General features: G+C 38.5%; 1 protein-coding gene across 1 annotated transcript in view; it reads right to left on the minus strand.

Annotated features, from left to right (window-relative positions):
- Positions 1 to 26,061, minus strand: part of ak5 (adenylate kinase 5) — a 99,474-nt gene that overhangs the window by 12,445 nt on the left and 60,968 nt on the right. Inside the window, exons 9-10 of the mRNA XM_067606472.1 lie at positions 14,390 to 14,435; positions 11,703 to 11,747 (exon numbers count right to left, since the gene is read on the minus strand). Coding sequence (XP_067462573.1) covers positions 11,703 to 11,747; positions 14,390 to 14,435 — 91 coding nt within the window. The remainder of the gene's footprint in view (positions 1 to 11,702; positions 11,748 to 14,389; positions 14,436 to 26,061) is intronic.

Consider the following 26,061-nt stretch of genomic DNA (forward strand, 5'->3'; position numbering starts at 1 on the left):
TGTCCAAGTTGTAATTACGACTAAGAAACAGATTTTTCCAAAAGCTCCGATATATCCGACTCATAATATGGAAGTGCCTGAAAGTCAAGTAAATTGGGGGACACCTCACGCCAGCCAAAGTCTGTCTTTCAAGGAGATTAAACCTACATTCACTGGATATGTTGTTATGTTGTCGACAAAGTATTCAACCCTCAACCTTTGTCTTGTGACGTGGATCCTCACACGTAAACATGGAAATCTTTCCGGTCTCTACCATCCATCCCAGCGGACGTGAGCATACACTCTGACTCACAGTCGATATTCAAGTTCAGCCCAAAGGTTGTTGGCTTTGAGCAGGGGGGCACTTTCATGTTAAATTATAAAATGTTGTCATAAAGTTGGACATATTGTCTGAAGTATCTTTGTGAAAAACAGCACCAGACTAAAAGTATGTGAACAGGGGTGATATAGTATATCTTTTATGTAAACATGTGTAAAAACATATAAAAAAGCACATAGAGCTGAAACCATTAGCTGTTTAATTGGCAGCTATTTTAACCTTTTATTATTATTTCTTTTTTTGCTGCAGTGTAGGACTTTTACATATAAATTAATGTCTGTTACATTTAACAAGTTCACACAATACTGATTAAGTCTATCACTGCCAGATAAATCTTTCTGTATTTCACAATATACAGAGTTTTTACATCTGGTGTCTGGTATGACATTCGAGTGTTGGCGCACTGATACTGATGCGTTTTATATCAACCAGCAATGACTGGTTTCCTCTCAGATTTGCCGGGAAAATTACGTCATATTTGGCATCCTGATGGGTGCTCGGCCCTCAGGTATCTTCATCAGACTACAAGGCATACTGGATATACGTGGCTAAAAGCCGTTGTAATTTTTGCTGTTGGACTGTTAATATTTTTTAATATTTTTTCAGGTGATAAAGTAACCATACAGATTCCCAGTATGTGGTAAGTTTATCCAAATAACGCCGATTTGGAAATTTACGATGTTTTCGGAGCTGCTGGCTGTGAGACCAACGGTCGGCAGATGTCATGACGGCATGTGTTGACAGTGTTTTTGTAATTATTCTCACTACCAGAGGGGGGAGACAAAAGTTCTGCACTGCAGGTTTTAAACCGGATTAATCGGTTAACATCACCCAGTTCTCACATAGCTTATGTGATAGTAAACTAAATATAAATTCCAATGTTTTGGACTATAAACAAGCAACTTGAAAATGCAACCTTAGACTCTAGGAAACTTGTGGGGAATTTTTACTATTTACAGACATTTTATGATTTCCAGTACAGTATAACAGCAGAGAGGAACTGCAAATACACATCATGTCTCAGGAGGTTTGACTCACAAGGCCAGTTAATCTAAATTTCAGATGGTCTCAGAGAGAGGAACCCACAGAGGCAGTTTATATAGGAGGTTTGATATTGACTAACTAGAGAGGTTACTAACAAGCTTCATGGGGATTTTGCTTTCAAGTTAATCTAATTAATCAATAATGAAAATAATAATTAGTTGCAGCCCTAAGATGTACAATAACCTAATCCTAAACTTAACTCTAAAACCAGGTCTTAATGCTCAAACTGGCCTTTGACTTTAACTCTCCAGGTCTAAAACTCAACTTGGTCCTCACAAAGATAGAAGTACAAGAACACACAAAACCAGCATGTATGCACACAAGACACAAGATCACAAAGCAAAAAGATAAACGCGCTATTTTACCATCAGTAATTACATTTGGTATTTTCTCTCAAATAATTCAGAAACATTTCTGCAGTCTCAGCAGTCTGTTGCACTGCTGCGACGACTGCAGGTGTTTTATCGCAGGTTAACTGAATTACACGGCCATGAAGCTGCGTGAAGCATCGCGGTAACGTGGTGATTTATCATCACAGGCCTTGAGCTCAGTAATAAAACTCAGCCTGTGTCTCATATTCATCAGTATTCTCCTTGAGTCTGAGTGCCTCTGCCCTCAGCCAGCATCCAAAAACAAACGTCCTCATCACCATTTCCTCAGAGAGCACGGACAGATACGAGTGGGGCTCGACTCACCGTGCCGCCTCTCACTCGGGGATGATCGTGAAGTCTGAGGAGGTCCATAATAAATCGAGGAGGGATGTTTATGTATTCCTTCACTGTGCATTCAGCACATATTCACTGATTTAATTCATTTCACCTGCCTCAAAGTGCTGCACAACCTCCCCTACGCCCACTCTCTGGAAGTATTCCTCTCCTGACTGACACCTCAGGCAGGAAGTAAAATAATGACCCACCAGGCCTGAAGCAAAATCCCCATGAAGCTTGTTAGTAACTTCTCTAGTTAGTCGGGTCAATATCAAACCTCCTATATAAACTGCCTCTGTGGGTTCCTCTCTGAGACCATCTGAAATTTAGATTAACTGGCCTTGCGAGTCAAACCTTCTGAGACCTGATGTGTATTCGCAGTTCCTCTCTGCTGTTATACTGTACTGGAAATCATTTTGTGCTCCCACTTTAACTTGAGTTAATTTTCAGGTTTTCCACCAAGGTTAAATGCCTTATTTACCATGAAACTCAATAAAGTTTTGGAGCTCAGGAAAGGCTGGACTATTATATCTTGAATTAGTTTAAAATGTCTTCCAATTAGACCAACAAAACTAAAGGAAGCTGTATATCCTTTCAGACATGTTTGTCAGATGGTGGAAAAGCCCATTAGACGCACCTTTCCGGCGGCGGATAAGGGCGGACTGTGCACGGCCATTTATGTAACAAGCAGACATCGACACTCACTTCACACAGCGATTGGCCAGCTGTGTGAAGGTAAGAGAGGTGTCAGGGTTTCATCTTCTCTCTCTAGCTCTCCTTTTTCATTCATGACACAATTATTTGTGTCACTTTTTATGTGAACAATTTACAATTTCATTTAGCAGACGCATTTATCCGAAGCGATGTACATCTGAGAGCTGATACAACACAAGCAGGGATCAAGTCAGGAGAAAACAACACGAGTAAACAGCCAAGTGCAACAATATAACACTATGAAAACAATGAACCAAAATATTGGACAAATTATATTATAATAATTATAATTGGACTTTTACCTGATGATGGCATTAGATGAAAAGTGAAAGGATTAACAAAGTTATTACAGATCATCTTGATGGGTCATGAATGTCGTCTGTACCAAATTTCATGGAATCTTTTTTGATTTCTTTACTATATTTTGTGATTTAAAACACTTTATTACTAGATATTACTAGACTATAGGCTCAATGATTTGATGAGACTAATCTTATAAGATTATTTTCAGCCAAAAGTATTATGATCCAATATTTGGCAACTGTAAATTTGTATTCATGTCTTGCTTTGATATAAAAATCTAAACCTAAAAAAAAAAAAGAGAAATAAAAAACAAATGCTTCAGTTCTTCAAGTCAGGTAAATTGTTCAGCATCAGCAGGCGTTTATACACTGCTGAGCACTTTCTAGTTTCTCTTTTGATGCTCAGGTAGGTGTTGGTTTAGATTGGAGGAGTTTAAACCATCTCACATGTGTGAACAGTTCTGTCACAGCGCTATCCTCGGAAAGCGTCAAAGTGACAGACTGAATATATTAGAGAGAGATGGAGCAGGAGACAGAGATGGAGACAAGAGACAAAAACACAGCAAAGAGGGCAGATGACTATATAGACATCTCTCGATCTCTCTAGTAATTTAATTTTGAATCCAGCCATGCTACATTATTCTATTTTTCTTGAAGCATCTGCAGGTAATACTTTTATATAAAAATAAAAATCATCTAATCCATAAATTGGCTGCAGCGGAGACGAGCTTCTCGCCTCCACTAATTAAGATGCCCCAGTTATCCGTGTCCTTTTCAGATGTTGGCGAACCTAAAAGCGAAAATACAAAATGTCCTTCAAAACAGCAACGAGTCAAGGTTGCATTGAATGAGCCTGGATGATTATGAAGGATTTTTCTTTTCCTCAGTCAACATTTACCAATAAGAAGAGACTGATTACTCTGAAGGGTGTTGCTTTCCGATGTCAAATTAAAGGATAACAGATTGTAGTAACGTGGACTTAATGTCTGGACATCAGCCTGTTTCTGCAGAGACCTGGGGTTTGGGTTTGTGCTCGTTGTTGTCTTGTCTGTTGTTTTCGAGCCAGAAATTGTGAATTTGAGCAGCAGAGTGGAGCCAAGGTGAGAACAACCACCACGGCTGCATGTTGAGACCCAGCAGACAATCCCCTGACATACACCTCTTTATACCTTATTATCCTCTTAATGGGAGAAAAATGTGAAAAATCTCATATGGGATATGAATAGTTAACTATTCAGAAAGAACTGCAAGCTAATGAGTTTTATTATCAATCTTTCTTTGGTTTTATTGATTAATTGTTTAGCCTATAATAGAATCCATCCATCATCATCTGAGTGACAATTAAAACCCCCAAAGGCATTTAGTTTATCATAATGTGAGAAAAGCTGTAAATTCTGTCAATGTTTAACATTTTTATTTGCTAACTGCTAAAACAATTAAATGATTATTAAATGAAAATTGTGCTTATTATTTTTTTTAGTAAATTGCCTTCTGGACTAATCATCTAATCCTGTCAACATAATTAAACCTGTAACCTCTTGAGGGAAGAAAACGACATCTTTAGGCAGTTCCTCATTGCCTGTTGAGGTTAAAGGACTTGGTTGGCAATTTTCTATATTTTTCTTATTGTTAACAAATCTCATGTGCAGAGCCGAACCAATGATGAACTGATCTACTAACAAGTATTGTGTATCCAAAGTCTGATATACTCTTGCCCAAACTCTTTGTGATGAAGGAACACGTCACCCAGTGCAGCGGTGTGACTCATTGGTGTGTTTTTAATAGTTTTTGGACAACAACGAAGGTCTACGACACAGAGGAATAAGATATATCAGGCTTTGGATACACACACAATACTTGTAAGTAGGATGAGTTCATTGTTGGTTTGACTCTACACATAAGGTTTGTTGACAAAAAGAAAAATATAGAAAATCGCCAGCCTTATCCTTTAGAGTTTACTGTTGTCGACAAATTCCCTGAAAAGACCAAAATCAAACAATGAATTGAAAGTTAAGAGTTTCTCTGTGCCATAGAGCTCCATTGTTATCTAAAAACGATTAAAAACAAATCAGCGAGGCAAACATTTACACTGTGTGAAATTCTTCCTCATAACAACGATCACATACTCTGTAGTTCAGTCCCTCAAACGCCGTCCTGCTGCCATAAATACACACTAGAACTCCAAATGTGTATTAATTCACGAGTGAAAATAATCCCCAACAAACGGACTATTTACTTCTGTTTGAGTAATGTTTGCTGGAACTACAGTGCCCAACTTTTTAAAGGAAATTACTGAGCCTTTTGAAAAAATAAAACTACCAATGTGAACCAATGTGCTCGGGGCTGAGAGCCACAGACAGGATCACAAAGTATTGAGAGACAAATTTAAACCATTGTAGGTTTTTGGTCTTTTCATAGGATTTGATGATAATTACAGAAATATAGAATAACAGCAGCCTTATCTCTTCATGCTCAGCTGTGGTGGTCGCTCCTTGTTAATGACATTCTTCATACTCTCAAAATTTTGGCTCTCACCAAAGAAGCAAAATTGCTATTTCATGATTACATTACACATTAGGAAACGACTGCATTACCTCACACACCGACAGCAGATTTTTCACTACTCAAACATAAGTGTGATTACGAGGTTGGAAATGGTAATTTTCTGCAGAGAGGAGAGAAATATAAATGAGGAAGATGGAAGTGAAAGAGCACTGGGATAAGAACATGAAGGAGAGACAAGAGTACAGAGAGAAGAGGAAAAAACTAAAAGCATAGACAGCAGTGAAAGCTCACATTAGCATTTCCCTCAGGCATTATCAGTAAGCACCACTACAGAAGACTCCTTCAATGTTCCTCCAATAGTTTAAAACTTCTCTATCCCACCTTTTTTTAATCAAAGTGGTTTTAGAAACAGAAATGCATATATTAGCTTTTTTAACAGATGTTACTGGTTGTTGTTGATGTTGAATTATAATTTAAGATACAGATCCTTCGGTGTCTGCATAGAGATGCACCGGGCTTTCAACTAACTCCATCGTTAACCCCCCCGCAGTGATTTAAGACGCTTTGAGCATTAGTCCCACTGGAGGACCGAGGACCCGCCATCCATAAGAATTTTCCCTACTGTCAATACCCATGTTAAGGTTTTCTTTTAATGGTATATCTTCAACATTTCTCAACACAAAAGTGTCCTTGATAACTCAACAATACGACAGGTCAATGTTATACTGTCAGTTTTAATTATTTCTCCTTTGATTTTGTCCGTTTTGGATAGAGGAAGACTCTACAATACCCATGAGCCTCAGCCACTGTTGCTATGGAGAAGAAGCCAGACCATAATGTGGAAACCTTGCTCCACATGGTAGGCCCTAACTCTCCTAGATGAATAATACAAACTGGTCTTAGACTGGAAACAGAGGTTTATATACTGTTGATACAGTGGTTACCACCTCATTTTGAATTTGTTCATTTTTATTTTTCAAAAATGTATTCATAATAATTTGAAAAGTAAATGTTCACACATTTATTGATTAAAAAAAGGTTTGGGTATTGTGTGCATATTGCAAAGTAAACATTCGTTACTTTTATTTTGAGTAACTATTAGTAAAAAAGTAAGGAAGGAAGTAAATGATGAAATGATCACTTATGTTACAGTTAGGAAGTGATCGTAAGTTTTTGGAAAACTGTACGGACTTGTAGTTGGAAACAGGAAATGAACATCGGTATTTACTCCATCTGAACTGTGCCACTGCTCCGGGTCATAATAACTACGGCCACTAGATGGTGTCTGTCACTAAAACGCAACAATATGTCGTCATTGGGCGACTGACATTGTAACCTATGGTGTTGTTTTTTCTTGGGAGGACAGTCTTGCTTAATGATAGATTTATAAATAGCTGGTAGGTTACCTGCGTCTCCCCCAAAGTCACACATCAGCAGCGGCAGAGGTGGCTGAGGAAAGAGCATCGGAGGGACACAGTGTTGGCGAGGGGACAAGAACATATTATGTACAGTAGAAGTGAAGAGTCATTATGCTGCGTCAGGGAGTCTTGAGCCAGTGTTTTTCAAAGTCAGCATGAGGTGGTGAGAAAGAGGATCTGTCCTCTCAGATGGAACAAAACTGATCATACAGGCTGGCTTCACTTTGTCAGGTAGACCTCCCTGCTCACACGAACATATGAGTCATAATGTAGTGAAGTCACTGACTGTATCACATAGTTTAGGAGTCATTTTTAGCTTCACTTCCACTACAATATTTAGTTCTTGCAGTTGTTTCTTGTTGAGAAACACTTTGTATCTTGGGTATAAAAGGGCTCTTGAAAATATAAAAATACTGAGAATAAAGCATCTCAGAAACACTTTTTATGTGATTTTTCTATATTTTTGTGTCCGGTTTTCCCAGAACTGTGCAGTGGCAGAGCTGTGTCCAAAACAGTCTTGTTGATTCAACATCCATCATCCTTTTTAAGGGTGTTCCACCTAAATGAAGACAAGCAGACTACTTCTGATTGTTTGACCCCGACAATGAATTTAGACTTTAAGTTTTTGAAGATTGTTGGACAGCCAAGTCGCTTTGAAGGTAGGAAGACACCATATTTTTAAAGCTTGTAGTTTCCTTACGCTCAACGAAACGCTTTTCAGCTCATTTTTTGGGGTTTGACGGTTTGACTAGTGGTTAGGTTGCAGATTGCAACCAAATGAATACACCTCCCCTTCCAAGCATGTAGGAGAACCTATGGTGGCCACAAAACTCATGAAAAACCTCTCTAGAGCCGGTGTTTGGTTTGTCCGTTCTGGGCTACTGTAGAAACATGGCGGTGCAACATGGCGGCCTCCGTAGAAGAGGACCCGCTCCCCATGTAGATATGAAGAGCTCATTCTAAGGTAACGAAAACACAATGATATGTATACACTAATTAAAACATACTCATGAATGTTATTTTCCATTTCTGCCAAGTCTGTTCCACTAGATGCCCCTAAATTCTACACATTGCGCCTTTAACTGTTTTGAATAACTCTCATCGCTCTCCAGTCGCAGCAGGCAGCTGTTTTCAGTGAAAAATATAAAACCCACTTTACTCTACCTGTCAAGCACCAATGTCAATAACTGTATCTGTTGGCAGACTAGTGCTGGTTCTACAAACATCCTGCAGGCAGAGAAGTGGGTATTAAAAAGTTAGAGAAATCAGAGGAGATGATGATGATGGTTAGAGCGTGAAAATAACAGCTCAGTGCATCAGAAACAATCAAAAGTTAAAGCAGTTACCCACAGCAGGAGAAACCGATGCTTTGCTAAATTCTTATCAGCTGAGAGAAAGAAGATAAGTCGTGTAATCATGTAAGTCTCCAACAGAGGAGTGGAAAACCATTTCTGGCTGTGATGAAATTCAGTTCAGGCTGACACTATGATCACAGTTTGGTGTAAACAATGAAATTACGTATAATCTGTTATGCTATATTATGTATAGTCTGTATGGCTGACCTTTTATTAAACGGTATAAAATCGGCTGATGATGACAGATTTGTGTCTAGGTGACAGTTGTTATACGGCATTTTCCACCAATTATCTGCTCCTGCTGAGAAAAACTCTTTGTTTGGTTCAACATAGGGGATTTGTCTTGTGAGTATCCATGAAAAGGGGTTTTAACACCAACATGCATATCTGATCTATAATCTGCCTAGGTGTGACAGCGAACACACACACACACACAACACACACACACACACACACACACACACACACACACACACACACACACACACACACACACACACACACACACTCAGTACTCATTAAGTAATCTTTTAATGGTTGTTTCTTTAGTGTTTTTCCACTGTAGCGGAGTGAGTGGTGGTTAATGGAGACTCTGAGTGTTCCTTCATCTCTCTGTCCTGTCTTCGACTAACAGACTGAGCCACGCTGCCTCACTGCACAATCACAGCATACTAATTGATCACAAAAAAACATCATACACTGCCTCCACAGGGGGGAAAATAGATAAGTATGTTTACTCATCTGTTGCACCTGAGCACAATTTTGAGGCGCGACTGTTTATATTTGTGTATTTTTGTTGTGTGATATGTTTTATTTAAGTACATTTCAGAAGGGAAGGTTGTTTTTATTCCTTTAGGCAGTGCTGGATGCACGTCACTTATAGGTAAAAGGCAACTGGAAACCAACAATAGAGAAAAAGTAATAAATTTTTCTAGCAAAAATGCAGAATATTCATTGTTTCCAGCTTCTTTATTGTGAAGATTTGCTTCTTTTCTTTGACACACGTGATAGTAAATTGAATATCTTTGGGTTGTAGACCAAGAACAAGCACTGAAGACATCACCTCAGGCTTTAGGACATCATGATGATCATTTAATAAACCAAACGATTAGTTGATTAATCAACAAAATAATTGGGAGATTAAATTATTGTTAGTTGCAGCCCTAAAGTAGTGCCTGCATACTGATGGCAGCCCAAATATTTATTTAAAATAGGTCCCAGCTGGATCTTTATTGTGGTTCCAGAAACCTTTATTGTCAGCCACATTTTTTCAGTGATGCAAATATGTCTGGTGATGTTTCCTCCACTTGGAGAAACAATTGACCAATCATAGCTTTGTAAGCAGGATTAAAAAAAAGAGTACTTCATCTTCCTGTGGCAGAGATTTCCACAAAAACAGCATGTGGACGAGGCAGACGTAGCTGTGCAGGTTGTTGTGAGTCCATTTCCAGAGATAACTACTCTAAAATCAGCGTATTTCCTCAATCCTAACATGAACACAATGTCAGGCTGACTGAATGAAGGGAAATAAAATGGCAATTTTATATGATTGTCATGACAGATGATGATGATGATGATGATAGTCTGATCAGGGTAAAACATACACTCAGTTGCCAGTTTGTTAGGTACACGTAGCTAAAACTAATGTGGTCTATTACAACATCCCTGCAAGAATAAGATACCCTTTATAGAAGGTATAATGTTCAGCTTTTGTTGAAATTGTTTTCTAAGGATGTTAATTCAACTTTATGGTCATTTTAGAGACTGTAGTTTATAAAGCTGTTAAATTGCACAGACAGATGATTTTAATCTTTCATCCACCCCATTTATATTACTGAGCGGAAAAACACCTCTCAGTATATAACTGAGTTCAGTTCAGCAGCACCACAAACTACATCCTCCAAAAATAACTTAAAGGACAGGTTCACAGTTTTCTGTCTTAAAACAACAGTCAGGTGTTTTAAATGAACATTGAAACATGTTTTTCTTGCTGTAATTATTCCTCCTGTTCATACTGGCTATTAAAAGATCTCCTTCAAATGTACTTTTAATGTAAGTGAGAATCCACAGTGAGTCCACACATCGTCATTTTATACAAAAATGCATTTGAAAGTTTATCTGAAGCTTATATGAGGCTTCAGCAGTCTGAGTTAGTCATATCAAGTGGATATCTGACACATTTACATTAGTCTTTTCTGCATAAAATTCCCTCTTTGTGTTTTTTCCGACAGTGTTTCCCTGTTGAGCTGCAGTACAGTAACAAAAAGAGGGACTTTGGCACTAAAAAGATGTTGTAACTTTGAAAGATATCTACTTGATTTGACTCATTTGGACAACTGAAGCTTCATATTAGCTTCAGATAAACTGTTAAATATATTTTTGCACAGAAGGAGGACTGTGGATTTTGTCCTCCATCACTTACATTGTAAGTGCATCATGAAGGGATCTTCTAATGGTCAGTATGAACAGGAGGAATGATTACAGCAAGAAAAACCTGTTTCAATGTTCATTTGGGCTCCTGACTGTTGTTTTAAAACAGACTTGAAAAACTGTGAATTTGTCCTTTAAGTTTAATCAACACCTCTAAAAAAGGTTCAACAAAAACTGAACATTAAAACCTTGATGAAGGAATGATTTATTGCAAGGCTGACGTATTAGACTGCATTAGTTTTAGCTAAGTGCACCAAAATAAATTGACGTGTGCAATAGCTATAGTACAAGATTAATAGAACATCAACCACATACAGTAAGTTAGGTAGAACATGATAATGTTACATACACCATTTAAGAAAAGGGACTGTCGTGTCTAAAACTAATTCTAGTATTGATATTTTTACACGAGTGAAGTTTCATGCAACTTTCATCCAGCCTGGAGTATTTCACCAGCGTGGTATCACTAATTTTACTGAAGGAACTGAACCCTGTACACATAATAATCAATGTCTTGTTTAATGAACAGTGGTGAAACAAGCCATGACCCAAAGTTTTCAGCTGAAAGGTTAAAAAACTGCTTCATTAACTTTCCTTCTGTCGTATGAAATGAGCGGGACCCTCTGAGAACAGACATCTGTCGTTTCCCCTCCGGCCATTAACGCAGCCTTTTCATCAGAGCTACAGTCTGAGTTTGGTTCTCTTTAAAGATGCAGAAAAATGTCTGATCGACTAATCAGTACTATTCTGTCTTTCTGCATAGCTTTCCTTTCAGTGTGTGTGTGTGTGTGTGTATGAATGAGGCCAGTTTAACTACCGGCCAGCTGAGCAGTCAGCAGCTGCTCATTATTATCCTCCGTGTGTGTGTGTGTGTGTGTGTGTGTTTGAGCTCTACTACACGTACATACCCATCAAGAAGATGACCTTTGGTTTCTTCTGGTCTGTACAATAACCTGTCAGAGGAAATAAATTAGAGTTTAATATGTGGTGCAGATCAACATACACGCAACATTATGTACAGTACATGCACACACACAGACAGCAATAATTAACATTTATATCTTTGTATTTGTTCACTAAATGATAAATTGATTGATATTAAGTCAAACAGGAACTTCTGGGTTCTGTTCCAGACCGCATTCAAACCAATGACATTTATAATAACGCAACTGGAACATAGCCTTACTTAACAGTATGTTGTGTGGCTCCCTCCCATTGTTTAGATAAAGAGTATTAATTCAATATTTCTGTTTTTTAGCAGCCTTTAATAAACACCATGTCTGATAAACCCACAGTCCCCCTTCATAAGAAGATTTTTGTCATGAACCTCTCTTGATTGCTGCGCACATGAAAAACATGCAAGCCACACACTGTGTCACGCTACTATGACAACCGGCAACCGTGTGTTGTCATGAGCTGTTGTATTACTGCATACAAAACATTTTTAATACAGTGATTTTGATATGTTTTGCTTATTTCTTCTGTTTTAATGTTAGTATATTTGAAAACCACCATTGACTGTATATAAATATGGATGATGCGTCTCCACTTCCCGCTGCTATGCAAAGGTTAAGTCAAAATATCTCCTCCCCTGGAGCTGCCATCTTGCTTGTGTAACATCATCTGGAGCCAAAGTCGAGTCGAGCAGTAGAGTCGGGCGGCAGGATGACGGCCCGTGGGACACGCCCCCTCAGCTGACAGCTGCCTGACAGAGGTTTTTAGAGCGGCTGTCACAGCTGTCAATCATGTCATACCCCCTTTTTATATCGTCAAATAACTAATTAAAAACAAACTTATCAGAAAAATGAGCACTTGGACAAACATCAGCGTGATAAGAACTACCTAAACGCTGTAGATGTTTCAGACAGCAGAGGTTACAACCAAAGAGTTGACTCTAGGGGAGAGGAATATGTAAGTATCATTTAACCCTTCAACTTGTTACATCAAGCACTATATCTGATGCTGATTTGTCTCAGAATACAGACATTAAACCCCAGAAACACATTTCATTTTTTCACATTGACTTGTCAAACATGGAGGTAGGTTTAATTAATCACACTGAGGACACTGCTCCATTTAGGTGTGCTAGTGACATCGTTAATGTCTTAATTACACCTGTGCTTCTCCTGCTATGACAGCTGAAAGAGTCTGCTGTGAGAAATGAGTGTTGGCAGTTGTTAAACTCTTAATAATCACTGACCTCAGTGACAGCTCATCTTCTCAACTCAAACTGACTGAAGTATCAGTGTGACGGATCCTAATAGACTACTGTGTCAATTAAAGATTTTATAGCATGTCTCCATGTAAAATCCTTTATGTTAACTCGCGACAGTAACCTACAACCTGTTAAAGCAATAATTGTCACATTTCCATCTAAAATAAAGTCTGCTCTCATGAACCGGAAGTGATGTCTTCCCAACAGCAGGAGCCTTTTGTTTGGAAGAAATGGAAGTTGTGTCCCAATTACATATTTCATAGTAAACAGCGTTTGCTCCGGGACGTTAAAAGACATTATGATGATGTATGTGCAGAGTTTGACACTGGAAAGTTGTTTTCACATTCATCTGCCGAAGGGGGGGAACGTTTCTCTGCGCTCATCTTAAAACTCAGTTTGACATGTTTAACCAACAAACATGATTTGTGACACATCACAACTAGCCTCCAGTACACATTCACTGATAATACACTTTTCAGTGAAGTAGAAGACATGCTGTGTGTACTAGTTAAAATCTGGAGACGAACATTATTTGTATGATCATATATTCTGGAGAAGGAGAAGATGTCATAATGAATTAGTAATTTAACTTTTTTGTGGAAAAACATGTCAGACACATAATTTTTCAAAGCAGAGTATTTTTATATCTTAAAAAAATGTCTGGATGGGAATATTTAAGTAAGCTCACGAATGCTGTTTGTAATGCAATGTGAAATATGTGAACAGTTCATACTTTCTGCATGAACACAGTATTTAAAGAGATTATATCACATTTTAATACACTAAGAGACTAAGCGAGTGTATTAAGTGTAGTGTATAGTAGCCTCTGACCACACCCGTATTTAATTTGAGACTTTTGCATATTCCATCTTATAAACGTGGCTCATGCAAATTTGCAGGCCGGTGTTTGTTCTGCTTTTAATCAGACGGGCGTCTTCCTCCTCTCTGTCCTCTGTTAGTGCAGCGACAGCGAGCTGACAAGATAAACATCAGGTCTAACTGGCAACAGTGAATCAACAGATGAGGCCTCCTCCCCCTCCATTACACAATCAATACTGTTGATGCAGAGCCATGCTGAAAACACACACACACACACACACACAGGGCTGCAGGGAGGGGTTCATTCAGGCATCTGGTGAATAACGGTTACATGACATGTGTGGCATTTACCGAGATGGAACAGTGTGTGTGTGTGTGTGTGTGTGATGAAATGTTGAATTAGTTAGTTAGTTTGTGAGTGAAAGCAGAGGAGGATAAAAAAATGTAGGTTGTTTCTCCTGAAATCAGCAGATATTGTGTTGTGTTATCACCTTCAGCCTATAAAAGTCACGCAGTTCATGTTTACACACCTACACACAATCAGTCATTTCATCAACTCACTTTCTGCGGTTCCTTCAGCATAACCGAGCTCCTCCTCCTCCTCGACCTTGAGAGAGAAAGAGATTCAGATTAATATTCTCATCATTTCCTTGATGCAACAATAACTAATGCACACTAAAAGCATATTTGAACTTGAACATGAGATAGACAAGGACACAGATACACTACATGGCCACAAGTATTTAGACACCTGATTGCTGAACGTCTTTTTCCAAAACCAGTCGTTCAATCTGCTGCAATAACAGCCTTCTGGGACTCTTCTAGAAAGGCTTTCCACAAGATTTTGGAGGCTGGCTGCAGGAGTTTTCTCCCATTTAAGCCACAAGAGCATTAGACGATAAGCTCAGGCTCACATTTGCTGTTCCGATTCATCCCAAAGGGTGTTGGATGGGGTCGATGTTACGGCTCTGTGCAGGCCCATCAAGTTCTTCCACAGCAAACATGGGGGAACCATTTCCTTTATGGACCTGGCTTTGTGCACAGGAGCACTGTCATGTTAAAATAAGAAAGGGTCTTCTCTGTAGCATTAAGATTTCACTGAACTGGAACAAAAAGGCTTCACCCAAACCATAAAACATAGAACCAGCCACCCCTGTTCACATATTTTTGGCCATATAATGCTATAAAACAAATCGTGTCAAAGGGGAAAAGGAGACGCAGAGAAACCATTAAAAAAGAGCTACGGTATTTGGCAGAATAACGAGACCAAGACGGTCATATTCTGTCTTTCTCAAACACTTTTTCTTTTCTGATTGCTGTGTAAACCCTCCGTCTCCCTGCAGCAAACACATGGTCTGAGTCTGGAGGAGAGGACTGAAGCTCTCAGCAGCCTCATTCACTGAATCATGATTACAGAGTTACAAACACATATCAGAGTCAAACCAGGGCGGAAAAACTGGCTGAAAGACATTTCCCACTTTTGATGTGTTTCAAGAAGAAATCCGATTCATTTGATTCAAGTGCACATCGACTTTTTTAGATGTTTGAGACCACCACAACCAAAAAAACAACCTTCCTGAGTCTCATTTCAGCAGGTTTCCATGGTTATCCTCCTCAGCTTTGGCCATCTGCATCATTCTGGCACAAACGACCTGCTAATGACTCGAGTGTTAGCGTTAAAAAAATCTACGAGTTAGCAGTCTGGTGACAGCAGAAGCAGACAAACATGTAGAAGCCTGCATGGATGAAGAAATGTACCAAATGAATGATTTCAGTACACTGTTGATATGTTTGTGTGGATTTATGTGTACATTACTATTATTATTATTATTATATTATAAGGGAGCTCATTCCTTCAATTGAGTAATTGAATCCACCTCATTTAAAGCCTCAATAATAAATATTCTTATATTGACAATGGATCCAATTATTATGTATGAAATGAAAGGAGTCGCTTGTATTGACGATTATCACCAAACTCTGCAGTTCCTCTCTGCTCTGCTGATCAATTATTGCATTTTAAATTAAACTAGGACTGCAACATACAATTATTTTATTTTTTTGGACATTTTATGGACTTTTTTGGAGAGTGGGCAGTGAAGAGGCAGATAGGAAAGAAGGGGAGAGAGAGGTGAGTGTGACGTGCGGCAAAGGTCTCTGGCTGGAATTGAACCAGGGACATTGTGGTTTTGTGGCATAAGTAGTAACCATTCGGCTACCAGGACGATCCCACCAAACAATTAGTTTCATTATTGATTCATTTGCTTATTATTTTCTTGATTAATTGATTGAATATTATACCTGTTTCAATTTCCCAGAGTCAAAGATATTCACTTTACTGTATGAAGACAGAAAAGCATTAAATCATCACATTTGAGATGCTGAAACCAATTGATTTTGGGCATTTTTGCTTTAAAAACTACTAAAATGATTATTCAATTATCAGAATAGTTGTATATTAACTTTCTGTCAATTGACTAATCAATGAATTGACTAATCGTGGGCAGCTTTAAATTAAACCTGCGTTATTTGATTTTGATTTTGATTTTGAACAACAAGCCTTAGACAAACAATGACATATTAAGCTCTATAAAATTGATACAGCAAATGTGTTAGCAAACAGTAACTCATTAATACATCCAGCAGATAAAGAGCAACATTAGCATTTATTTGAAGTTCTGTTTCCGATCCGGTTCAATATTAATATTAACTCATTTTTAGCTCTGTTTTGGCCTCCACCAACTCCTGAGGGAAATATCTGGCAATTTTGTTGCACCAGCTATTTTTGAACTTAGTCTGTCTGCCATTTGGTGCTGGGCAGGTAGTCTACAGTGGCTGTCAGCTGTCTGCCGCAGCTGAAAACTACGCTGATGAGAGCAGTGAGACTGAACCAGCACAGTGACGATGCGGATTGTAAAACCAAAACAATGAGATTAAGATGGAAAAATGCTCCATATAGAGCTACGAACTTCAGAGTTGGCTGATATTTCTCTGTGGGTTTATCACTATGAGTGAAAACTTTCAGACTACAAATTTCCCATTTGACCCATTGTTGATATATATCTATATCTATATCTATATATCTATCTATATCTATCTATCTATCTATCTATCTATCTATCTATCTATCTATCTATCTATCTATCTATCTATATATATATATATATATATATATATATATATATATATATATATGCAGCTTTAACTTATTCCTGGAATTAATAACTTAATTAATAACGTATTTGCCTCCTTCATTCTCTTGTAGCCATGAAGTGCAGCAAAACCTTGAACAGATATTCTGAGCTGGATGATGAACAGTATCATCAAAGATATTATGGAAAACAATCAGTTGTATGATGATAACTTAACACTATTAATTTGAGAGAATGTGTTGAGGATACAAATGACCAAATAGAGGGAATCAAATAATTATGTTTAGTGCACGAATTCATAATTTGAATTAATGAGTTGTAATTTGTTTTGGGACAAATTGAGGGAATCATTTATCAAATATTTTCCCCCTAATAGACTCTGAAGTGCTGTCTCACTTCTTCAAATAATCACAACATAGAGAGGATTCATAATTAAAATGTTAATGGATCATTTAAAATAAACACAGAAACTGAGCAGTCATGCAAGCAGCCAGTTGTGGGTGTATGAAGGGAAGTTATTGAGTTTTCCACCTGGATGTGCAACTTGATTGTCCCTAAAACCTGATAACTGATGAATTTTGTGGTACACAAATTGTGACGTAGCTGCATTATGCAACATTCCTGTCATCATGATTAACTTTTTAGGCAGTTATAACTATTCAAATTATGGTTCATGTGAACCATTTACAGGAAATTGGACATAAAACTAGCATTTGTTGTCTCTACTGGCAGAACCCAGTCACCCTATCACCTGAACTATACATTATGTGCTTCATCACCTCCGTGTTTCATTTCACTTCCCTCTAAAATGCAACTGAAAGTGTGAAAATTGAGCATCCGACTTCACATTTGAGAGAAAAACATCTAATGTGCACATAAATGCAGCGTGAGATGACTGTCTGTCAGCGTAGTGTGGATAGAAATGTGTATTGCTATTCTCATGCTCACACTGCAATGAAACTGCTCTGTTTTTGTTCAGTATGGAAACACAAAGTAGTCTATACACATCTCAGTATTATATTAAGCGTGCAGGCAAAAACGGTATTAATGAAAGAGCATCTGAAGAGATAACAGATTTATGTAGTACAACTATGATGTTTTGGCATTATTACTTCATCAGATATAGTCAGACCAAGAAAGTCTGTATACAATGTGTGAGTAGATGTGTACGTCAACATGTACACATCAAATTATTAACAATGTTTACAACAATATAGTCCGGATATCAGTAACATATCAATCAAAATGATGCAATCAAACACTTACAGCCATCATACTCAGAGCATTTGAACATGACATGTAATAGTGGTTAACAGGTTAAGACAAAAAGAGGAATCTGCCATTGTTCAAGAAGTTAAAAGTGCAAAAAAACCAAACAAATTGATTTTCACAACAGCTTCTTCCCCCAGGCTGTCAGGATCCTGAATGCACTGTGCAGAAACAAGCCCCCAACCGCCATATCCTCACTCAACAACAGATGCACAAGCCTCTTTAATCAGTGCTATCTAGTGCCAAACTACACCTATGTTTACATTTTGCATTTTGTATACAATGATAAGCACCTTAAAGGTAGAGTCAGTGATTCTGTGGAGAGATTGTTCAATAGACTTTTTGTCAAATTCAGTGAATATCTCCTCACGGTCCGCTAGCTTTCGTGCTGGTGCACAGGGCACGGGGAAGTCATCAGAGCAGCTGTCTGTGACGGTCTCCCGTCTCCAGCACTCGTTGAATAATGGAGGAGGACTGGTGAACTGGAGAGAGAGAGGCGTTGGCCAATTCATATATAAAGAAAGTGTTTTCTCGTGGAACAGATACGCTTCCATTTTATTAAATGTATCAATCAACAATGAATCCGACATTTAGCGAAGCCTAATCTGAGCAGGCAGCTGTTTAAATCACACAAGTATCCTGCTCTATATGTGTTTTGAACTTATTAAGTGCATTAACGAATCAATAAATACAAACACTGTTGATTTCTTCCTGTGGAGCCGACATGCAAACTATTTTGATTCAGTAAATTTCTGAGACGCTGAACGCAGGTCGAGAGAAAAGTGGGGGGGCCGCAGAGAGGCGGAGAGTGTGGATGGACTGTTGTGCTCATGTGAGACAAAGTTTTTTTTTTCCCCTCGTGATAAATTGTGAGAAGAATTGAAGTCACTGTACAGCTGACACATCACTCTGGATGCCACCATTTTTCTCTTTTGGTCGTTGTCAATGCACATCCATGAATTTCATGAAGAAGCGTGAAAGGAGGGGTGTATTTGTTTGGGTTCAAATATTAACAATCTCTCTCCAGAATGACTGACTCTAACTTTAATATGAACATTTTGTATTGATTGTTATGTATATATCATATTTTATATTCAGTATTTATTGTGCACACTTGTCTGTTGCCTCTGTCTCGTACAGATTGTCAGCTGTCTAATTGCCATGCAGTCTACCATCTGCAAATTCAGTACTCTTGCATCAGTAGTAGCCTCAACTGTCTGTCATACAGTATATGTTACACTGTGGCCCTGGGGGAACAACATGTCACTCCTCTGCATGTCCTGCGCATATAATGGATTGACAATAAAGTTTGGGTTACTCATATGAGTCAAGTCAATGTGCTATATGACAATCAGTCGTTATTGAAATAGAACAACAAGAGAAGGACAGATGAGATGACAAAAAAGGTCCAAATAAATCCTATTACAGTCCCTGAGAAGATATACTATTCAAAATGTATGTCCCTGTCAACAGTCTCTGAAATGATGCTGTGTGAAATACGTATTGTGCTCGTGCCCAAGCCATGCCACTGAGGAGTTATTGTTGTATTTTATGAAGCAATTTGCAGTTTGGAATCCAGCCAACTGCCAGAAAACATATCAGAAAACAGCTCGGCTTCAAAGCTAATTTAGGCCATGAGCTGCAGAAACGACCTCCGCTGACATTTCCATCTATTGTTGGCTCTTGACCTTGAGTTGCTCTGACGCTGACTTCTAAAGGTTTGTAATAGAGACATGTTAGCGGAGGGATTTAAGTGGAGCTGCAGTCACATACAGTAGCAGAAGAGTAAAAGACAGTGAATCAAGTGAAGCACAGCTCTGTTAGTGTTAAATAAATGCCGTCAGTGTGGGGGAGTGCTGGGTGGCAACGACGAGCCAGCTTGGCATGTGGGTACACCAACTGGTCTGATGACTCACAGACAGAGAGAGAGAAAGAGAGAGAGAAACACAGCACGCATTGATCACATGTGACGGAGACAAAACAAGTACACACACACACACACACACACACACACACACACACACAAACAAACCTGTAAAAATCTGTCAAATCTGTAAAAGAAGACTATTTTTCTTTGTTCTGGCAGTTGACACTGTATATTGGTGATGAGTGACAGTATGTAATACACACAGCAACACATGTTCAACCGTGTACTTCTACACAAACATACAAAAACACCTAAAGTCTCAAGATTCATGTTGGCAGCTCAGCGAGGCTGCAATGACCAGAAAATCTGTTGCATCAAATGAGTTTATCCTCCAGTGAGCATGGAGGTGTTCTGGGATTTTCATGGCAAGTCTTCCTTATTTTGTGGCCTGAGTGTGGTACTAGAGGAGGGGGTCATTATGCCATCTGGGCGGGAAATATGGAAAATAATCTATTATGTGAGTAATTTACTAGAAATGCAAATGGGAGGTCATAAAATAACCAGATGTTTTTGGCTAGTCCAGTGATCATCACATTGATCTAATAACTCATCATTGCAAGTAAATCCGATATTGCCATAAAGCAGTGCTGCTCATTGAAATGCAAGATTGTCCACAAAACTACAGAGATATCAAAGAGTTAACCGCGTTACCGCCACGGTAAAAATAAAATGGTGAAATCTACATTATTTGACAAATCTCTACCGGTTTACAGTAGAGATAGTGGTGACAACAGAGACTGAGGTTCACATCCTGAGTCCTGTGTGTGGTTAGATTTGGTAAACAAAAGCACTTTGGTTAAGATTTGTGAAAGATGGTGGTTTCGGTTAAATGTTAATGAAAAACGTCAATGAGCACATGTCTTGTTCTTCAAGATCATCTGATCTTTTCCAAACATCAACCGAGAGCTGTCAGCGCCTAAACATAACCATAAAAAGTTAAATGATGCTGTAGTTTCTACTAGTGGATATTATACTGCAATCAGATCAGATATTTTGATGTTTCATTCACATGTTCAGTATCAACATTTTTGGAACTTGCCAGATAAACATTTTCTTACTATGTTGACAGGAAACATGCAGTTTCCTTTTCCTTTTTCAAGTTCATTTGCTTCTGCACTTTCGTAATATACAAACACAGTTTCTAGGAGACAGTGTTAATCTTAATCTTGAATAAATAAATAAATAAATAAATAAATAAATAAATAATGCTAGAAAAATAATAGGCACTAAGCAAGACAGCCTTAGCAACATCTACAAAACCCGACTCAATCTCAAAGATTGAAAACATACTTCACCCACAACACCCCTGTTTAGTGAGCTTCAGCTCCTTCTATCAGGCCGACGTCTCTGGGCCCCCAGCAGTAAAAGTAACAGAGCGAAGAATTCCTTAATACCATCAGCCCTAACACTCTATAACACAAACACAGCACAAGGGTGTGAATGTCTTGCACATGAAAAACTCCCAGTACTCATAGAGGTACTATATAGTTAGTGCTGCACAGTGGAAGGTGTTGCATTGTGTATATTTCTGGGATGCACTGTGTCTTCTCTCACATTGAATCTTTGTACTCTGCTGGACGTTGCTGTGTAGTAGTTTTATGTATTTTATGAAGGATGTGTGCCATGTGCAGGACTCTGTTTTAAATTGCTTTTTTCTTCTTAGTGTGTATGTTTCTTTTATTGTGTATGTTAAGTTTTGTGCACACACTACAAACCAATTTCCCTCTGAGATAATAATGAAGTTCATCTTAATCTTCCATCTTCTGCTTGATATGAATGTATGAAAAGCAAGTTTTACTGGATTTTACTACAAAGTTTTTGAAGTTTCACATAATAAAATAAAATTTTGGAACTAAACTAAAAGTCAGAGGACTGCAAAAGTCATTAGGATTAATCCTCTGATGACTACAAATGTCTGCACTGGACTACGTCTGGAGCTCCACATCTGGTGCGGCTAAAATCATACAGACATCTGACAGAGCAGGATGATGAGATTGTGAGCAGCAGCACAAGGTCCATTTCTGATGATCCTCAACATCAGACTCTCTTGATGAGTCATCCGTGTGATCTAATCAAATGAACGATGGCTGTCGCCCTAAACTCATTACTTTCAAACCTCAGGATCATGATATTGAACTGTCATGTCTGTCAAAATGAGTCTGGAGACTCTCTGGTGGGCTGAAGAATGCCAGACATCATCATCACTACACAGAGAGCAGCAGCACAACATCATGTCTATTTCTGATGTGGTAATGAGGAAAGTTTGTTGTGGACTTTGCTTCTATGTGGTTTTCACTCACTGGAGCAAAGTATATCCTTTAGAAAATTAATCAGCAACTACTTTGATCAGCAAAATATTCAGTAGTTGGAGTTTCTCAAGTGTGAGAATTTAAAGCATCTAAAAATGTGACTTTAAATAGTAAAAATGCATATATGAAATCAAAGTTGAGTGTCTCATTAAGCATTCACAAAAATATGAGATAAAATAAATGTTGATAACTATTAGAAAACCTTGCTCAAAAACTAGCTCATTTTCATATGTAGATCATTTCTCAAGACTGTGTGGGCGTGGCAGCTGACATTTTGATTGACAGCTCAATATCTTTGGATTTGGACTGTGGATCAGACAAAAGACATCTGAAGACATCATTTTGGCCTTTAAGAACTTATAACGGCATTTTTCCTCCGTTTTCTGACATTTTATCGACAAATTGATTAATCAAGGAAATCTGCAGATGAATCGATATTGAAAATAATTGCATGGTACGTCCCCTTTAACAGAGCCATGATTAAAGTCTGCAGGCTCTGAGCATTTGATACCTAAAAGATTTTTTGGTGGAGTATTCCTTTAATGTCAATGAAGAAATTCTCCCTCCATCACTGGTGAGAAAATGGACCTTCTGAAATATTGATGCCATGTTTACCTTTTGATGTTTGCTGGTAAAGGTCAGTATTTATGCTGTTTACGTTTGGCCAGTTATTAATGGGAATAAGAAATATGCTACATCAAACAACAAATATGACCAGAAATGCAATGCACATCCACAGCCGATGCTCTTTCATCAAGAATGAATTAGGAGTGGTAGAAAGCAAAAAAATAATTAGAAGAAAATGTGTATGAGATTTGACACCAGAGACTCAAAATAGCTGCTCTGCCCTTCTGTCTCCTTCCTCTGCCACCTTTCTTGGAGCAACATGCCAAGAAAATCCATCTCCATCTCATATCCGAGGCCCCAAACACGGGATGACAAGGCTGCACAGCGTCTTCGTTCCACTTCACAGAAAAGAGTGTCACTCCTCGCCACAGGAAGGACAGCGGAGGGACGCCGCCGTCTTCAATGAGCTGGCTGCTGCTTTTTGTTTGCACTCTCCTTGTCCTCAAGCCTCCAGTGAGCTCCTCCACAAGGATTGCCAGCACATTGTATTGATAGGCCAGGCTTTATCCTGAGTCTGAATGTGTCTTAATAATGATGAGTGGGTGACATTAATCAATAATTATTGATCAACCTCCACTCAAAAATCTGTTTTTCTTCTTGTCTTTTCAGTTGGATGTTTGAGCTTCACTGTGCAAAACGATGTATGTGCAGAGTTTTCCATATTATAGAAACCATATCAGACACAAATTATATTTTAAAACACATCTTTAAACTTTTCTGCAGGGGATCTTTAAAGTTCACTTTTATCAGCTATGACTAAGAGTGCTTTGTTAGGAAATCACAGTGGGCCATGAAGCCCAGGAGACACCCAGCAGGATGCTGACAGGCAGGTAACAAGGCTCCCGGCTGTGAGAGTAATTCTGTTTGTGGACGGAGCCGCTGCAGATGAAACACATACTGTATCAATATAGGCTGAGTCTGGAGGTGAGGGACTGCAGTCTTTGATAGGCTAAGTAGGGTACTCATTTCATTTTGTATTACTGTAACTGGGTACAGACAGGAAATGTGTCCGTTTGACTCTGAATCATCCTCTTGTGTTGCTTTGGTATTGATCAGCTGCTCTGTCTCTCGCTCAATCTTTCCTGGGTCTGCAACTGGAGTGAACGCCACCAGCTGTGGCAAATTGAACTAATTACAAGACAAATTGGCTTCTCTTATAAAAAACACTAGCCAAGTTTCCAACCAAATGTACTGCAAACCTTAACCGGATTTCTAGAAAAATCAGCAAAAGAGAAATTAATGCACATCTCTCTTCACTCATCAAGATAAATAGTCAGTGGTGCTATTTCTCCAGTCCAGTGCCATTAAACCATTGCAGAAGAAGAGAACATAGTCAAAACGTGAAGGACATAAGAGATTTCTGTTTCATGCGTTAATTTGATAAACTGTCTCCTCATTGGTTCACACAGATCTGATGTTTTTGCCTGCCGCCATTTTTTGTCACATGCTTCATTTTTAACGATACAGTCAACTTTTACACATCAGCACAGTGTAAAGACTTTTTTGCGATATTTCACCTTTTTTTACCAACTTTCTTAAACAATTTTCTGTGTTTGCACAATGTATGTTCATAATGAAAATAAATCAGGCGGATGGAAACAGACTTACTGTCAAGGTTTCCAGCTGACAGTTCCAGAGTGAGCGAGGTTTGTTCTGCATGGCCGTGTGGAATTGAATTTTGGGGAGATTAATATCTAAATTGAGGGATACTCAATTTGTCCACTGTGGATGTGAAAGTCATTGAAAGTGAGACCGTTCTTCTATATCCTCGGGCAGTTTTTGTGCTGCACCAGCCCTCTCTAGGACAGTTTTGTATTGCCTGCACACATTTGAATGTACACTCACTTTATTATTTTAGTTTTAGTGTAGTTTTGCCTTTGCCACATGTTATTCCTGGAGTCCCTGAGAGAATTGCATTGTCGTTTGTCATTAACTGACCTCATTAAATGCACATTACAGTAATTAGACAGATGTAACCCATCCACACTAAATATAGTTTCTGTTTCACTGGTGCACTAAATGTTGTACAAACATGCAACAACACAAAACAAAACAACAACACTCAAAACAATATAAAACAAAAAAATTCTCATTTACAGCATCACACTATTGTGTTACTATGATCTCAATCAGTCCAGTACAGTGAGGTTATATAGATTTCAATTAAAGAAAGGAAAAGTACTGGTATGAAATCAGTGCTCTGTATCAGGCAATACTCTGAATTTAGTTACTGGACAACAAAGTAATCAGGACATAAACTCACACACTCTGAAAACATTCCTTTAAGCAATAATTAAACCAACATGAGATGCTAAAAACCTCTTCTGAAAGACTGCAGGGAGCATAAAGTAGCTGAGTTCATGTTTTTCACTAAAACTATCAAATATTTCTGCTGGAGTCCTAACCCTATTGAGGACAACCACATAAACTTGAAAGGCGCTTAAAAAGAAAATGTGAAAAAGAAAGTATAGATATATACAGTAGAATACAATAACAAAGGAAGACTTTTTGCTCTATAACCCAGAGTAAACCTATACTTCTTCTCTACTGTGGCAGCAGTAAACAGACTCAGAAAGGAAAATCACAAGCAGCTCTCAAGTGTGAATTCAATGCGCTCTATAAATGTGAAGAGCTGCACTGCAGAAAGAGTGTCTATGCTCTGAAAACCCGAGCCTGGATGGAAAACTGAAAAACAACAAAACAACAACCTCCATCAATACAACACAATAAAAGAGGCCTTGAGTTAGAAAAATTAAAGTTGAAGAAACAGAGAAAAGCTGAAGGCAAATAGACAAAGAGAGCTGAGTAATTTGTTTCTAGACACTTGTAGGATGGAGAATGAGACAGAGGTCATGGTTATGCTTCACAGCAGCGACAGATCTGTGCGGAGGAATGATGCTCGTCTGCACCTTTGCCAAACGTTACACAACAAGCTTCTCTGGCTCGCTG

This window comes from Thunnus thynnus, chromosome 12 (assembly GCF_963924715.1).
Source record: "Thunnus thynnus chromosome 12, fThuThy2.1, whole genome shotgun sequence".
Classification (NCBI taxonomy): domain Eukaryota; kingdom Metazoa; phylum Chordata; class Actinopteri; order Scombriformes; family Scombridae; genus Thunnus; species Thunnus thynnus.